Source organism: Octodon degus, unplaced genomic scaffold, assembly GCF_000260255.1.
Source record: "Octodon degus isolate 3935 unplaced genomic scaffold, OctDeg1.0 scaffold00071, whole genome shotgun sequence".
NCBI lineage: Eukaryota > Metazoa > Chordata > Mammalia > Rodentia > Octodontidae > Octodon > Octodon degus.
This window is the reverse complement of record NW_004524647.1, coordinates 8,133,544-8,151,809: the sequence shown is the minus strand read 5'-3', so window position 1 is coordinate 8,151,809 and position 18,266 is coordinate 8,133,544. Positions and strand designations below refer to the sequence as shown.

General features: G+C 44.6%; 1 protein-coding gene across 2 annotated transcripts in view; it reads left to right on the top strand.

Moving 5' to 3' along the window:
- Trim71 (tripartite motif containing 71) overlaps nt 1-18,266 on the top strand; it is a 69,734-nt gene that overhangs the window by 47,517 nt on the left and 3,951 nt on the right. For both annotated transcript variants that reach the window (XM_023719720.1, XM_004635281.1), the window contains exons 3-4: nt 7,071-7,238; nt 14,785-14,919. In XM_023719720.1, the coding sequence (XP_023575488.1) occupies nt 7,071-7,238; nt 14,785-14,919 (303 nt within the window). The remainder of the gene's footprint in view (nt 1-7,070; nt 7,239-14,784; nt 14,920-18,266) is intronic.

The window sequence follows — 18,266 nt, the reverse complement described above, 5'->3', positions numbered from 1 at the left end:
GAACCGCGGTCCCTGATGCTTTGCTAAGCTTGTTCTAAGTAGGTGCTTTAGACCACTGAGCCATCTCTCCAGCCCCAGGGACCAGGTTTTGATCTCCAGTCCCATGTCTCACATGCCATGGGCGAATGTGTGGTGGTGCATGTCTGAAAGTAATCCTGGCACGGCACTGGGGAGGCTGAAAATGGGAGGATCACTGAGTCTGAGCTGCATAGTGAGACCCTGTACCAAATACATAAAAATGAAAATAAAAAATAAAGGATTCTGCTGTGGCTTTTTGGGGGTAGCACCGTAACCCTTTAAGTGAACAAGCACTAACAAATGACATTTCAGCGGCCAGCAAAATATGCTCTTGTGTGGAATCTGGAACCAGAGTTAATATAGTAGTGTCACTTTGATCTCCAGCTTCTCATTTCAAAATTGCCTTCTTCATGGAGACAAAGCTTTGGCCTAGAGTTGACTGGGTGGCTGGGAACCCACTTGATACTAATTAACCCACTTTACACTATTCTTGTATGGGGGGCGGCACGTTGCTTGTCTTTTTTTTTTTTTTTTTTTTTTTACAGTATTTTTAGTATAGTCTACAGGGTCTCACACAGACTCAATGATCCTGCCTGAGATTACAGGCGTGCACCACCATGGCCAGTCTCAATTGCCCTCTCAGCGCACCCCTGGGGCTGTTGCTTGTCTTTGAATTTAAGTCTTTTTGCTCTAACCTGTGAGGGTCAGATGTGCCTAAGCATTTATGGTTTCCAGTTATAGAAAGTTAATATTATATTGTATATATACAAAATGTATAAGGGCGCTCCAAAATAACAAACATCGACATATTGCAGTGAAATACCTAAGAAGTCCTGCAAAGCCCGGACAAAGACACATAAAAAGAAATCCAGTTGGGCATGGTGTGCACACTTGTATTCTAATTTCAGCATTCAGGAAACTGAGACAGGAGGAATTATTTTGAGTTTGAGATTACCTTGAGCTACGAAGTGAGCTCAAGGCCAGCCTGAACTGCATAGAAAGAGACCTTGTCTCAAAAAATCCTACACAAATATGTATATGCTATTGGTAAAAAAATCACACATCATTTTCACTCCAGCAGGGCTTTTCTTTCCTCTGGCATAGGCCTCTCTTCAGCCTTACAGTCCACTGAAGCCCTCTAAGTAGGGCCACAGAGATTTGATTTTGGGGGGGGGGTGCCAAGGAGGGATTGAACTCAGGACCCTGTGCTTGCCAGGCAAGCGCTTATTCTTCTGAGCTATCTCCCCAGGACCAAATAGGTTTCTTATATTTCCTGTTGTATTACGGAAACACAATTCTGTTCAGTATGTATGTATGTATGTATGTATGTATGTATGTATGTATATATTTTGTGGTACTGGGGATTGAACTCAGGACCGTGCGCTTGCCAAGAGAGAGATCTTAAGTGCAGTTCCTTTTCCATTGGGTCTCAAGTCCCAGAGACTACTTGCACTGCCTTTACTGTTTTTTTGTTTGTTTGTTTGTTTTTTTTTTTTTTTTTTTTTTTTTGGCAGAACCGGGGATTAAATACTATTCTTGAGCATAGAGGCTGAATTAACTTGAATTTGGAAACCCCTTACCTAGACTTGCAAGGTTTTTCCCATTGGCTGCTATAACAAGTAATTTACAAGATGATTCTAGAATATATTACCAGATCGGAAATTTGGGGTTGTATAAATAAGGATACCCACTGCGTTGTTGCTTATGTGTTGGTCTCCCCTTCCCCCCAGTCAGGAAACAGCTTTAAAATTTTAACAGTAGGTACTGATTAAGTTGTGGTACACTCATGATAATGTGTGTTGCAGCTGTTCTAAAAACTAGGCAGCTCTTTATGGAGCCAACCAGAGAGAGCATCCTGAAAGTTACTGAGTGACACTGGGGAGAGTTTCTAAAATAGTTCTCACCATGTTGCTCCCGGTGGTCAGGGAGGAACTTTTGTGGACTGAAGTCAGTCTTCTAGCTGAAGCTTCTGGGTAAGTGGGATTATAAGCTTGTGCCAACTAGTCCAACTCTAGACTGGAGAAACTGTTTATTTTATTTTATTTTTTGTTTTTTGGCAGAACTGGGGGTTGAACTCAGGCCCTTGGCTTGCCAGGCAAGCGCTTATTCTACTGAGCTATCTCCCCAGCCCCAAGACTGGAGAAATTGTTTTTAAAAAATGACTTGCAGGGGCTAGGGAGATAGAGGGCTTGCCTGGCAAGTTCAAGGACCCAGGTTCCATCCCCAGTGCCTTTTGCTGTGCGGTGGCTCCGTCACAACCTGTAATCCCTGAGCTTCAGAGGCTGAGACAGGAGGATCACTGTGAGTCTGAGCTGCATAACTAGACCCTGTATGTAGCATAGAAATAAAAGATTTTTAAAAATGATTTGCATTTGTTTCTCTTTGTGTTTAAACAAATGCACATGTGTCACCCATCTAAATAAGAGGATCTTTAAAAGGTTAATTGTTCTCAGCTGGGCTCTGCTGGGCGGCCATTGCAGGGGCGAGGCCTCTGTCCTGTTTTCTTCCCTTTCCCCAGCCTGCAGCTGTGGCACACATATGTGTGGCCTGAGTTGCTGAGATGGCTCTGCTGAGGATTGGACTTTGGGTTTTAGAGCACTGACAGGTAGTCTGTCTACCTCCAGTAAAGCTTGGTTTTGATGTTTATTTAGTGGACTTTGCTCCATGGCTAGATTTTCACCCATTGAATTTGGCGTATAATTTTAAAAGTGAATCCCTCTTGTTTTGTGTGGTGCACAGGTAAGGCTCACGAGCTCTGTGCTCTTTGTGGAGGCCTTGCTCCCCTACCCCCTTCCCTTCTTTGGTGGGAAACTCTGAGACCTTGTGTGAGTGGTGATTTTGCATGTCACTGTACAACTACAACCTTAGTTTGTAGGAGGCCAGCTAAATGTCCTCAGTCATTTTATTTTATTTTTTTTTGCAGAACCCGGGATTGAACTCAGACCCTTGCGTTTGCCAGGCAAGCGCTTATTCTACTGAGCCATCTCCCCGGCCCCTCAGTCATTTTAAGGGGCTCGAATTTAAAAAAAAAATTTTTTTTTTTTGCAGTGACTGACACTTCATTTGAAGCATTTTTGACAAACTCAACACATGGCGTACAGAGGCGGCCCTCCTTCAATGTCTTGTACACTTTGTCGCTGACGTGGATAGCTGTCCTATCCAAGAGGGCATCACAGCTTTTGAGGTGCACCGGGCTTGGCTCTCCAGGAGTTCATTTGTGCGTCCATTGTTGGGCCCAGATGGCATAGACCTGCATTCCGGGAGTACAGATACAAACACATTTTATTCATGGTTGAAGCAAACCTGCCAACTTTGTATTTTTATTTGTTTATTTTTTCTTTAACCTCTACCAACCCCCAGTTCCTTTCCTGCTGGGCCTACATTCCTAGGTCTTTGTCTCTGGCTGGTATTTTAGAAATTTTGGGAGAGGAAGGCAGTGGGTGGGACGTTGTGGAAGCTGGGGGCAGGGAAGAGGGTGGTCACTTGTGGGGTCAGAGGTCAGGCTTGCTGCATTTAGCTAGGGCAGCCAGATTGTCGCCAGGCCTGAGGGGGCGTGTCCACCCATCTGCCCCAAATGGCTTGGGAATTCCTGCCGCCAGAGGACCTCTTCCCATCCTTTCCCCCCAAACCCATCCCCCTTTCGGAAGACAACAGTATCTGGCTGCTGCCTCATTTCGGTGTGAGTCCCTCTGTACAGTCCAGGTTATTCCTTTAAAATAACCTTCCTGGTGTTTCAAAGATGCTTGTACCCTTGCACATGCTTCCCTGTTGATTGTGTTCCAGTGACCCTAAGAGTGTGGTTTTTCAGTCTTAGAAATTGCAGGCAGAAGGGAAGGGAGGGGAGGTAGAAATCTTCCCAGGGTCTTACTCTTTACAAAGCTAGAAGACTTAGCAAAAATAGATCTCATTTTATGGTTTTTGGACTATGCACTTTTAAAAAGATCAGAGCTTATTAATTATAAGCACCGAGGGCCTGTTCTTTCACTCATTTACAGTTTTTTATTATCAGTCACTGGTCATCCTCACCCCTCCTGGACAACCTGAAGCCGCAGAATGTTTCTTTCTGCAGCTAAAATGTGTTTTGGATACTTAAGAGCTGTACAGCTCCAGCATAGAATAGTGCCAGGCTGGATGGTATGCATGGCCTGCTTTGACCCATTTTAGGGGTGTCTGGATTCTCTAGGCTGGGCATTGCCCCCTTTCCTGCCACTGTGTGCTGAACAGGATTCATTTTCTGGCCAGTGTGCGTGCAGAGTCTTGCCATTCATGGGGGCCCTTTGTTACTCAGCACTATAGAAACTCTGTTTTAAGGTTAACAGACAAAATTTCAGAATATTTCTTGCATTCTCACAACCCAGCTTCCTGGCTCAGCTGTAGTTGCTTAGAAGTGCTTCCGGGTCCTGCATTCAGGGTGAGAGAGTCTTGGGATTTCACAATGGATAGGGTCTTGAGGTATTCCTAGTCAGAGCCCATTCATTTGTCTCTGAGATGAGACTGTAGTCCCAATGGGCCAAAGGAAGTCACTGGACAGTCCCACAACCTGGTGGTGCTGTGCTCTGGGTCACCAGCATGAAGCTCTTCTCAGCTGTTTGGCTGCAGTTTTGTAAGCCATCTAGAAAGCAGGGGGCCTAGGCTAGGCTCACAGCTGACCTGAGATGATGTAAATAAAGATAATGCTTTCTCATGTTATTTAGCGATTTGGTAGAAAGGAGGACCACAGAGTGCTTAGAGGCCCATTTTATTCTAATTTAAAAGGAAGCTTATGGTGGAAGGTTTTCACACTTCACATTAGCATTGGAGAGATCCCTTTATTCCCGTGACAAATGGCGGGAGCAAAGGGAAGGAATGCGGCTGAGGTTGTTGAAACCGGGAGAATTGCTTTAGTACCATGTCATAAAAAGAAACTGTCCAAGAATTTTCTCTGAATTTCTCCACTTTGGCATCTTTTGGTTATCATTTAGACTTTGCTCAAGAACTTTTAAACGATTAGGAAGAGGAGATCATCTTCTCTCCAGTGGACCTGCTTATAAAAGCAGTTGACCTTGAAGAAAGCAAATTCTCCCCATCTGGTTTCAACCAGGTGGAAAAGTTACTACAGTGATCAAAATTAGTAAAGTATATTGAGGATTTGGCCTTACTGAGGATTTAGTGGTAAAATTATTGCCAAGGATGCCTGTGCCTCTAATATGGAGTCTTTAAAGCCTGTTATGTCAGATCTATTTCTTTTATAATGTCCTAGCCAGGCACAGTGGCTCACCCAGAAATCTCAACTAGTCAGGAGGCTGAGGAGAAGGATCACAAGTTCGAGGTCAGGCTTGGGCTACTTGGTGAGATGCTATTTCTAAAAGGGATGGGGATGTATTTCAGAGTATGGGTTATGTGACGTGTGCAAAGCATCTGGTTCACTGTTTAGTACAGCAAAGGAAATCAAAATAAAGAACACATAAACCTCACCATATCCGGAATCTTCCCTTTTTATTCTGAATGCAAGAGTGTCTAGAGCAGCTGCCTAACCCCTGCTGCATTACACATTTCCCTGTTAACCCTGAGTGGAGTTGTTTGTGAGCATGTTCACCAGCGGTCATATTTCTTGCTTAGATTGTAAAGTGAAAAGATTATAGAGATAATAAAGTGAAGGCTGGGGAGGTGGCTCAGTGGTTTGAGTGACTGACAAGCACAAGGACTGAGTTCAATCCCTGCTACCTCATGCTCTGCTGGCCCAGCCTGAAATGGCGTGGTGCCTGTGATCCCAGCACTGGGGAGTCTGAACTGTGTAGCGAGAGCCTGTAACAAATTAAAAAAAAAAAAAAAAGATTGTTTTTAAAAGATAATAAAAGTCATAGAGGAGAGAAACAGCAGCATTCTCACTCTGCCCTGGCCCCAGCTGCTTTGTGTGTTTTCTCCCCAATACTAGTTTCTGGCCCTGTGGACTACTACCTTCAGTCACCCTGCTCGCCTGCCCGCCTGCCCGCCCGCCTGCCACAGCTCTGCCCTGCTTCCTGGCCAGGATCACCTTGAAGCTGACATCCTGGACCCCCACTGTTACTACCTAGTAGGGTGTTTTGCACTCTAGATGAGGTAGTCACTAACGGGCATGTGTCTCTGAAGCCATCTCATGAGAAGGCTTAAATTTGCCTCCTGGCTGTGCCTGCCAGTTGCGTGGCCCTGAGCTTCTGTGTACCTCCTCCTCATCTGGAAATGTTAAGTGAGCTGGGGATGGAAAAGAATCCCCCCTCATCCCATTTCCCTGTCTGTTGTGAGCTAGTTTCTTTCCTCTCACACCCAGGTGTGTGAAACAGATTGAAAGTGATCTAACAAGCTGACATATAGAGTGGCGCTAAGTGTGCTGTTATTGAGAGATGTACAAGTAAACTTGACCAGTTTTGGTGCCAAGGAATGTTGCTTCCTGAGAGCACCTTGTTGCCAGCAGGTGCAGGTTATGCCAGCCTTCTTCTCTGCCTGCCAGCTTGTAGGGCCCCAGAGCATTGTCTTAACATCACAGGAAGCTGTTCTGTCGCTCTGGTAGCTTCCCTGGTTCAACTCTCTGGTATGCCTTGGCAGGCAAGAAGCGGGCTGACCTTACCACTAGCCATTCGCCTTCACTTTGCCTGTAGCTTGCTTGAGTACCTGGGAAAGCTTTGCACTGGTGTGCTGACTCCTGGGAAAAGCGTGTAATCTTTGCTCTTAACCTTACCCTATGCAAAGTAGGCAACTTTTGGTGTATTTCACTCAGATGGGACATAGTCTAAGATAGAATCCTATAATTTTTTCTGGATAATTAAACTGAGATATAGGAAAATCTCAGTCATGGTTCTCAGTGAAAAGAGTGGGATATGGCAGTCCCTTTGGTTTCCCTCCTTTAGTTTGTGATGCAGAGAATGAGAAGGAAGGACAAATGGATGTCGTAACTGTGTTTGCAGTCGCACGGCTGCCTGTCTCTAGCGGTGCTTGCTTGTTGGAAGAGGTTGTTTGAGGGTGCCTTGGTTGCTGCTGCTGCTCCTCACCAGTCTGCACCTCTCGTTCATGGCTGTGCCTCTCTGTTCTTCATGCAGGTGCTGCATCTGTACTGTGACACATGCTCTGTGCCCATCTGTCGCGAGTGCACCTTGGGTCGGCATGGGGGCCACAGCTTCATCTACCTCCAAGAGGCGCTGCAGGACTCCAGGGCACTCACCATCCAGCTGCTGGCGGACGCACAGCAGGGTCGTCAGGCCATCCAGGTCAGCCCTTGGCAGCCTTCACCGATGCCCCCCGGAACCTTTCCCTCTGCCTGTCTTGTGACAGTTGGGCAGGCTTCAGGCTTGAGGGTGGGGAAACTGGAGTAGTCTCCAGTCACCAAAAGGGAGCTCATGACATCAGCGCAGGCAGCAGTGATCATGAAAGGATTCCCAAGTGTCTTCAAAAGATAATAAGGACATGGTCCAAATTGCTAGTCACATGTCTCAGCACCTAGCCTAGGCTCATAAATTGCTTATATTTGAGCCCCTTCCTCCAAATCCAAGTGGATATTGGCATTTTTCAGTCAGGACCACAGAAAATCACATACTTAATGCTATTACAGATTATTTGTAGATGAGAAATAAGTGAACTCCAGAGAATTTTGTGTAAGATTTGGAGACTCCACTATACTTTGGGTTGTAAAATCCTCATAATTTACCCTTGTCTGTGGATTCCCATTGCTAGGGGCTAGTGGATTAGTAGTAGCATTCTCTTCCAGTTAGATAATAGTGTAACTAGATTGCTTGACACCTCAGCATAGACCACAGGGGTCATTCTAGTTGACTTTATACAAGTCCTAGACCACAGGGCACTAGTGTGCAGGAGGGCAGGTGACAGTGGTACTGGGTTGGGGTTGGAGGTACATCATGTTCAACATGGCCACAGCCACTGTAGTGCTGAGTGGGGGTCGCAGAAGGTGCTTGTGGCCAGGGATGTGGATCCCAGCACTCTGGAAGGCAGCAGGAGGAAGAAGGCAAGTTTAAGCCCCATGTGGGCAAATTGGTGACCTAATGCACCCCTCTGTGAAACCAAGAAATGAGAGTAGATGTAGCTCAGTGCAGAGGCCCTGGTTTTAGTCCCCAGTACTGCAGTACTCCTTCTCCCCATCTTGTCCTTGGTTTATTTGCTTTTTGTAGTATTACAGTATTCAGTGTGTTCTTCAGGAATTTTTAATTTTTACTTCAGTGCCAGTGATGTACCCAGCAGCACAAGTACCTGCCTGGCAAGCACAATGTCCTGAGTTTAATTTTCAGTAACAAAAAATTTATTTTTACTTGAACCCAGGGCATTGAGCAGATTAAGCATACACTATATCACTAAGCTATATACCTAGTGGCTATCTGCTTTCCTTCCTTCTTATATTTATTATTATTACTATTATTATTTTTCACTGTATTTAGTACGTGATCTACAGGGTCTCACTACACAGATCAGACTCGTAGTGATCCTCCCGTTTTCAGCCTCTCACAAGCTTTGACATTATAGATGTACCACCACGCCCAGTGTCAGTCGCCCTCTCAGCATGCCCCAGGGGTCAGGCCAACACCAGCATGGAAGGTGTGGAATCCAACCCCTGGACCCCTGCATCTTCCTAAGGAGGTGCTTTAATCTGCTGAGCTATCTGGCTGGTGCTGTGCCCCCCCCCCCAAAAAAAAAAATTTTTAAGATAGCCTTTCATTATGCAGCTCAGCTGGGTTTAACTCATTTTGTAGTCTGTACTGCAAACTTGCACCAGTCCTCCTGGTTAACCTTTTTAGTGCTGGGATTATGGGCGTGCACCACCATAGCTGGCCATCCTGGGGGATTTTTTAAGAAGGATTTTTTTGCGGGGGAGGTGGGGGGAAGGGGGCTGGCTCAGGCTACCCTAAGGGTGGGTCTGGTAAGGCATTGGGAGCTGGGGATCAAACTGCAGTCCCCTGTGCCTGACTGGGTTTGCCCCAGCAGGTGCTTAAACAACTGAGCTAGCCTGCAACCCCCCCCCCCCCCCCCCCCTTTTTTTTTTTTTTTTAAAGCTGCTTGTTTGTACTAGCAAATTTACAGATCCAGGAAACAATTATTTTGGAAACAAGGTTTATTTTGCTAATTGACTATAGAGTTAGGATGATATTAATCAAAATAAGATCTGATGCATTAGGGAAAAGTAATTAAATTAATTATAGTAAACATCAAGAGAAATGGGTAGTGGGAAAAGGCTAGTGTGTAAGAAAATTACAGGGGGCAAGGAAGATAGCTCAGTGGTCTAAGCCCATGCCTGGCAAGGGCAAGGACCCAGATTGAATCCCCAGTGCTGCGTGCTGACCTGTCCCCGCAACCTGTAGCACATGCCTGTAATCCCAGCGCTGGGGATGCTGAGACTGGGGGATCACTACGAGTTCAAGCTGTGTAACACAAGACCTTGTACTGAATGAAAAATTTAAAATATGGATGAGGTTGAAGTAGACAAAATATTTCTGATAATTTTCTTGTAAAGACCTGATAAGAAATGTGTTGAACTATGAGGTCTATTCTCTGCTACTAAAAGCTAATGGGTTAGAAAATCTCTTAATTCTAATCTTTCCTGTTAAAAAGAAAAAGTCTAGAGATGAAGTAGTGTTGAATGCTTTTTCATAAATCTTCATCCCTAAGTGGCCCAGAATAATGACCACTGGAGCTCTAGCTGTCTCATGTCTGGTTTCTTTCTCTCTCTTTCCTCCTCCTCAGTGCTCATTTCTCATCTAGGAGTCCTTTGTGTGCACGTGTACACAGTCACATACTCAGTGTTCACTTCTGTAGTCTTCCACATCTCCCCAGTCTTACTGAGAGGGAAAAAAACTAAACAAATAAAAAAACCCATGTTTGAAGAGTTTTTGTCACTTTTTTTGTGCCAGGGATTGAACTCGGGCGGGACCGTGTACTTGCCAGACAGGCATTTTTGCCCCTGAGTTACATCCGTAGCCTGTTGAAGAATTTTTAACAAACATGCCATGAGCAAATTAAAAATTTTCATGTGCTTTTTCCAGAGTTACTGTTTTGTTTTGTTTTTTCCTTTTTAGAATTCTTGATGGCAAGAAAGTGAGTAGTGTCAGGCCACCAAGTAGAGTAGCCATGGATTGGGCTTTAGGTATTGAGGGACATTTTCTCTTAGGCTGTTCTCCCTGCGTGGCAGGCGGCACTGCTGTAGTTACCTCACCTGGCTTCCATCTGTGGAGCACGCAGATGGAGCTCTCTCCTGACTGACCAGCAAGCTGTCCTCATGGCTGGTCCCTTCTTTCCGTAGGTGGGTAGGCTGGCTGGTGTTGTCCCATGGACCATAAATCCCAGGAAAAGGCAGGTGACAGTCTAATCTGGCTTCCAGGGTTCCCTCTCGTGGCATAGTCTTGGAGTTAGAGGAACTGGCCCCTTAAGAACTGCTAAGCTTAGTAGTTCCCTGAAAATTAAATGAATGAGCCAGAACATCTCTGAAAAGTTAAATTAAAAAAGGCCAAATCTGCTGTTCAACTTAAGCCCTTACAAACTTTATACCACCCTTAAAATGAATGTCAGTGACATTCTATTGTTTATTATTTCTTAGTATTACTTAAGGTTGTAAGCTTTGATTTCCATTTGCCAGCCTATAAAGTCGAACCCAGGGCCTGCTACACATGCCATGCAAAGCACCTGTACCTCAGCTACTCCTCAGCCCTCTATATTTAGAGGTAATAAGTATTCTGTTAAGGTGGAGAAGTTTTTGTCTTGATTTTGGGCCCTTTTGGGGACTTTTGTTTTTGATATTTTGAGACAGGGTCTTGCTGTGCAGTTCAGGGTGGCTTCGAACCTGTGGCAGTCCTCCTGCCTCAGCCTCCCAAGTGCTAGGATTACAGGTGTGCACCACAAGGCTCTGCCCTTTTAGATTGCTAATGACACCACTGTTTGTATTTCTTTTATTGTGTTGGAAGCAGGAGGTTTGATCGTTCATGTGACTGTCCTGTAACAATTTAATAGCCCCATTCTTCATGAGGCTGGTGCATTACCAACCTCAGCAGTGATGTTCTGTTTCATCAGACCGTTATCCTGTCTTAAGGTCTGAGAGATTAGTTTGTATGCTTGTCCAAAGCTTTAGATAAATCATTTTTGGATGTGCATGGTGTTATTTAAGGCTCAGTTTATATTGGATAGCTTTTGTTAAAAGTGGGTATTAAATTACATGTGTCAGTATACAGTTGACTATGAATCAAGAATCTACTGAGGTACTCACACCTTGTCATGGGATTTAGTTGTGGAAAGAGACCCAGATGTAGGTCTTCAATTCATTCTAGCTTGCTCTCTGAGGAGAATTTCACTGGGCTGAGGGACTTCTCTGAAGAAATCAGGGAAGACATCTGCATTGCATCTGTCAGTTTTTTAGGGCATTTAAGAAGTAACTGCTCATTTTTACTGACTTTTTTTCTTTTTAGTGGGAGTATTGCAGCTCCAACCCTTGAATGCTCTATCACTGACCTATATTCCCAGCCCTTTCCATTTTTTATTTTGAGACAGGTTGGCATTAAAGTTTCCGTTCCTTCTTCCTCAGTCTCTGGAGTAACTAGTAGTACAGCCACATGTCACCATGCCTCACTTTGTTTTTATTGCTTTTCAAAACCATTCCATTGCTTTTCCACTGTCTCTTTTATTGAAGGTGTAACATGTAAGTTAAGTATATAATTACAAGACTTTATAAGGTGCACTAATTCCCTGGAGACACTGGTACATGACACCAAGAGTAGATGCTTTATGCAAGAAAGCTTTGATTCTGTCATTAAATTTAAGATATTATTCATTGTTATCAATTTATGTTTATTTATTTTTTTTAATTTATTTTTAAAATTGTGTGTGTGTGTGTGTGTGTGTGTGTGTGTGTGTGTCCAGCTCAGCCCACCAGGGGCGGGGCTGGCTGGCATGTGGTGCTGGGGATTGAACCGTGGTCCCTGTGCTTTGCTAAGCTTGTTCTAAGTAGGTGCTTTAGACCACTGAGCCATCTCACCAGTCCTGTTACCAATTTATTAATCCAGTATCCAGTCTGAGTATGTGGATAATAATCTGTGTTCTCTATTACCTTGTAACCCGGTAAAGACCGGGTTACCGATTGACAAGCCACCACTGTTGTAGCAGATGTCACTAATTAGTATCTGCGTTCTTTCTCTTAACCCAAGTCTGGCCTGTGACTCTTTGATACTAAGTGGCCTCCCCACAATAGTTGGCAGGCATGCCCCGTTCAATTTCCAGCTGAGGCCCCACCTTCATATATCTGACTGGATCAGTTAATGCTTTTGTTTTGTTTTTTTGTTTTTTAAACAGAAACAGGGATTGAACTCAGGCCCTTGCACTTGCCAGCCAGGGAAGCGCTTATTCCACTGAGCCATCTCCCTGGCCCCTAGTTAATGTTTTAAAGAGTAGTATAATACTGTCCTGAGCACACACTCTTTGGCTGATCCATTCTACCTAAGACATATACTTTTTAAAAATGTACTCTGTTCTTTTTGCCCACTGTCAGTTTCCCTTAACCTATGTTCCTCACTCATTTCATGGTATTTCCTAAAGCAGGGCCTTAGAAATTGGGAGATAGTCCAACAATCCCTGGTCTGCATGTGTTAGTGTGTTTTCTGAAGACCCAGATGCTTCTACAGGTAGTGCTTTATGACTCTTAGCCAGATGAATGAATGATGGAGCCTCCTTGTATGCTTGGTGGTTACTCAGATTGACAATTACGATTTTGAATCCCTTGTATCTGTCTGAAAACTGAAAGAAACAGTCTTGCATAGTTCTTGCTATGAACACCAGAGCCTTCAGGGACCTGCCTGGAAATATAAAGGGCATAAGAGACAGTAGGGGTAGGGGTAAATAGGGTCACCAGTCTGTCCCTATACAGAGGGTGTGAGTGGTCATTGCTGTCTTTCAGCAGTACTTGCCCAGTGGGAATACCATTCTACTAGGTTATTGCCTGCCTGCCTGCCTGCCTGCCTGCCTTCCTTCCTTCCTTCCTTCCTTCCTTCCTTCCTTCCTTCCTTCCTTCCTTTTTTTCTTTCTGAAAAAATAGGTTGGGAAAGAACAGAAAATTGCAAAAGCAGTTTGCTATCTGCTTTTTATTGAGTGTTAAGGAATGTTACACTCATAGACTTGGTCAGATACTGAGTTGGTCATCCAGACCCAGAGGATTAGAGACCATAAGTAGGACTCCAGTTGTAAAACACAGAACAAGTCAGAACTATTGGAATGGAGGAGTACTCATTAAATGAGCCAGGTCAAATGTGACTCTGCTTACACGAAACATAACAGATATTCTCTGTCTGTCTGTTTTGTCTGTCTCTCGTACAGGGTCTCACTACAAAGATTGGACTCATAGTGGTCCTCCTATTTTCAGCCTCCCAAGTGCTGGTATTATAGGCATGCACCACCGTGCCCAGTCTCAATAGCTGTCTCAGTGTACCGTGGGGCCTGTCCCTGATCCCTGCCTTCCTAAGCAGGCACTTTAATCCACTGAGCTATCTCTTACAGATATCTTTAATTGTGGTGAATTAATTAATGGTTGCCACAAGAGATAGGGGAGCTGGATGGTGCCTATTTAATGGTCATGGATTCTCCTTTTGGGGTCATAGAAGTATTTTGGAATTAGTGATAATAGTTGCCTATCATTGTTGTGTGTTTTGTCACACCATTTAGATGACAGTTAAGTGTGTTGAGCAGAAGCAGCAGACATTCCTGAGTTCAAAAAATGTCTGACTCTTCCAGGCACTGTGGTTCTTCCCCTGCTGTGCCTTGTATTTTCCCTCACATGGAGGACTAGGGACACATCCACGGCCCTAAACTTAAGAGGAGCCTCAGTTATTTGCACCTTAGCTATCTGTTGTGGAGGGTGTGTCCAGTAGGTCCACCCACATCCCAGAGCATGCCTAGTTGTTCCAGGGCAGCCTGGATGGCTGGTCACCATCACCACTTCCTCCTTGCAGGTCAGGTTACATCCAAACACCCTGCATTTCCTGGGTGCTTCCAGCTGAATCACTTGCTCTAAAACCTGTTGTTCCATCGGCATTCAGACTAGAATCCCAGATTAAATGCCTCAGTGTCTCCAAGAAATCTTTGTGGCTTTTCAAGACATGTCATGTAATATTAATGAAAACACTGGCCTTCTGTATGGATTAATTTTTCATGAACAATAATATGGCTGATTAAACTGACTGATTTACTAGAGCTGTTGGTACGGGGCGTGAGTGTGGTGCTATGTACATTGCTGTTGGCCACAAGGGATGGGTCGTCGGGGTAGATCAGGTGATATTCCTGGTGTGTACTTGGTGTTCATTCGGGCTGGCCTAAGCTCAGTTACTGAGGACTCAGCAAGAACATGACAGAGTAGCTCTACCCTGTACCTGGATTTTTCTGAGGCAGGGAATAAAGCCAGAAAGTCTGGACAGTTGTTTGCCTAGAGTTGCATATTTTACATCCGATCCTCTTTGTAGTTTTCGGCAGTCACCCAGCTACACTGGTTTCACTGTGTCAGAGTAGCTCTTAATAGTCTGACATTCACTGTGTAGGTGCTATTTCTCATACAAAGAAACCTAGCCCTTGCCAGCAGCTCCTTCAGTTACATGTCAAACAGGTGCCAGTCTCTCCCTAAGTGCTTGCTTTCTTTCGAAGGAAGTGGATCAGGTGGTCTGGGGGTGACCTATTTGCAGGTCTCATAGAAGCTAATTTAAGTGCACAACAAATGAATGTCTTTCTAATGCCTTAAAGTTTGAGTTTTGATTTTTTTTTCTCTTCTCCCCACTCCACCCCCAGCTGAGCATTGAGCAGGCCCAGACGGTGGCAGAACAGGTAGAGATGAAGGCCAAGGTGGTACAGTCGGAGGTGAAAGCCGTCACAGCAAGGCATAAGAAAGCCCTGGAGGAGCGTGAGTGCGAGCTGCTGTGGAAGGTAACGGGGCACGTGTACACCAGCTGTCCAGGTCGTTTTCTGTGCAATGCAGCTGAACTCTCTTGGGATCCTAGTTTCAGACCCTAGACCCAAGTTTTTTGTTTTTTGTTTTTTTTAAATTTTTATTTAAATGTATTTAGTACAGGGCCTGCAGGGTCTCACTACACAGATCAGACGCCTAGTGATTCTCCTGTTTTCAGCCTCCCAAGAGCTGGGATTACAGACATGCGCCACCATGCCCAGTCCAATGGCCTCTGTCTCAGGGAGCCCCGGGGGTGGGGTCAGTGGCGGCACAGCACATGGAGGATTAAATCCCGGCCACTGCGCTCTGCCTAAGCAGGCACTTTAGTCCCCTGAGCTATCTGGCCGGCCCAAGTTCTAAGTTCAGAGTGATAGGAAATTTTCCAGAAAGATGCAGGGTCTGTGGAAGTTTGTGGTTATTCTCTGTGCAGTAAGACAAGAAGCCTGTTCAGAAGTGGTTGGGCATGCAAGACTGAGGCGCCTCCAGCTTCACATTGTGCCTACTCAAAAGGCAGCAGAGACAAGGGAAAACAATTAAAGCTGTTGTTAGGAAAGGCACACTGGTAGGAAACATCCTTATTTTTGGGTCCTGGCTGGTTGCACTTCCTGACTACTTGTGGAAAACCAGCTCGGGGCACTGTGTATGTGCCCTTTCTTCCTGTTGGAGCAGGAAGGAGTATTGAGCACACTGGTGTGCTGTTTAGATAACATCAGCTGGGAAGACCACTCACCCCGCAAAAGTCGGCATTTCAACTTCTCCTTTTTTGATTTTATATTCCCCTCAGGAAGGAGGAGATTAATGTCTCCTCGTAGGCCACTCTTCCAGAACAATGCCTTCACTGTAATTACATTGTCTGAACGCAGAAGACTGTGTAGGTGATTTTAAAGATTGTCCTTCTGCATTTGTGCATTTGTTTTCCTCTCAGTATTATATAATAGTGGATTGATATCTCAGTACCTGAAGATGACCTTCACCAGCCACTGTACCCCATATGCTCTGAAAAGTCACATTGCACTTTGCATTGCATTTTCCTTCCGTTCAGTTACCTGCAAAACTCCTTTCTTTCTGTCTCTTCTGATCTATTACAGGCTCCATATTAAGGGATATGGTTTATTTGCCTTTCAACAAAGAGTGGGCATGAGAGAGTGTATGCATGTGTTGGTGTGAGGTGTGTTCTCAGCATATGCTTTGAGTGCCTTTGTGGCATGACAGCGTTTTCAGACACTCAGATGTCCCCATGGGCCTGCCAGTCTCGTGCCACCCACGAATGTTAATTATAACTAGAGGGGCCTGCTTCTTGCAACCTGAGAGCTTTGTAGTGAACTCTGCCACAAACTCGCTCTTCTGCATTTCCTGATGAAAAAGGCCTTTGTGTGTGGGGGTTTCTGTGGCTCTCACCTTAGCTGCACTCCTCCTGTGAGGCTGACCCACTGTCTGTCTCAGGCTAAGGCGGTTCTCTTCAGGAAAAATGGAAATTAGGTCTGCAGTAGACAAGTTCGGATAAAAAGCCAAGCTCTTGTGAATATGAGAAACAATTTCTGCTTTCCTAAAAACTCAGTGTCAAGAGAGACTACTAAAATAAGCTAGTTTATCCTAGACATCCATATCCCTGTTGATTTTCTTTCCTTTTTGCTTTGGGTTCTTACTTTTTTTTTGGGGGGGGGTTCTTACTCATAACCTCTGACTAATGACAAATTTTCTTTGTCAGAAAATCATTTCTGCTTATGTCTGTCTGGATAGTTCTTTGTTAATTTCATTTTCTTAAATCTCTAGATTGAATCCTATAGGTACATGTATAATATATGCTTAAACCTTAATTCAGTAGACAACTTGGCTTTGCATATCAGGTCATACTTTTTTCTTCCTATGCTTTGTTAATTTTTAGTCCCCTACTTTATATAAACTTCATGGTTCAGAACCAAAGGTAAGTTAGACCAGAGGACAAAACTTCTCTTTCATCGAACCTTTATGGGCCTCTCTGCACACACATCTTGGTTCTATAGCAAACAAATGAAAAGGATGAATGGGTCAAAAAATCTCGTCAGCGCCCCTCAAGGGAAATTCAGATTGAAATCCAGCCTCAGAACAGTGGGCCCTTATTCCAACATAGACTCCATGGCTTTTAGATCAGCAGAGCACGCAGTACTTGGGGTCCTCCGCAGACAGCACACTTAGTTGGTAGCCTCGTTATCTCCACAAAGGGAATTATTTTAGAATTAGGGGACTTGGAAGTATTTACATTTTTTAAGAATGGAAAAAATCGTTCTATTTTATTGATCAGGAAACCCCCATCCACCACCCCTTTTTTTGGGCTGTGGGAGAACAAAGTACGTTTATGTCAGAAACATGAAATTATTTGTATAGGCAAGAATCTGTTAGGTCATTCATTATGAATTTTAGATGTAGATCACATTAGGGGTACAGGTACTTTCAGATTCCAAAGCTTTTTGTTATTATTATATCAGGAATCAAACTCTGGACCTCCCCCTTGCCAGGCAGGTGCTGTGCTGCTGAGCTACACCTCTCAGCCCCTAAAACTTGTCTTTAAAACAAGTTAATGCTGGGGTTGAAGCTTAGTGGTATAGTGCTTGCCCAGCACATGTGCGGCCCCTGGGTCTGGTCCCTAGTACCATGTGAAAACTAAAATGACAGAGGACAAGAGAAGCTGTGGGAGATTTTTGTTTTTTGGTTTTTTTAATATTTATTTATTTTTTTATTTTTTTAGTGTGTGTGTGTGTGTGTGTGTGTGTGTGGCCAGCTCAGCCCACCAAGGGGTGGGGCTGGCTGGCATGTGGTGCTGGGGGATTGAACCGTGGTCCCTGTGCTCTGCCAAGCTTGTTCTAAGTAGGTGCTTTAGACCACTGAGCCATCTCACCAGCCCCAGATTTTTGTGATCTTGAATTATTTCTCCCACCAAGTTCCATCACATCCTTCATGTAAAATCTTTCATTGTGAATATGCATGTGTATATGGGAAAGGCAAGGAGAAAAGAGGACTCGAGATCTCAGGCTGGACGTGGCAGCACACATCTAATCCCAGCACTCTGGAGACTGAGGTAGGAGGATCGTTTCAGGTTGGAGACCAGCATGGGCTACAGAGTGAGCTAAAAGCCAGCCAGAAGAACTATAGTGAGACCTTGTCTCAAAAAGACCCCTCCAAAAAAAAAAAAAAAATCCCATCTCCCCACTGTTCGGTGTCGTCATGGACACCATCTTTCCCTCCTGTTGGTTCTACCTCCAGTATCCTTTCTGCTACTCTCTTCTTTACCTACACAGCCTAGTTTCCATGTCCTCCATTCTTTTTGTTCTTTTCCTACACATTCTCT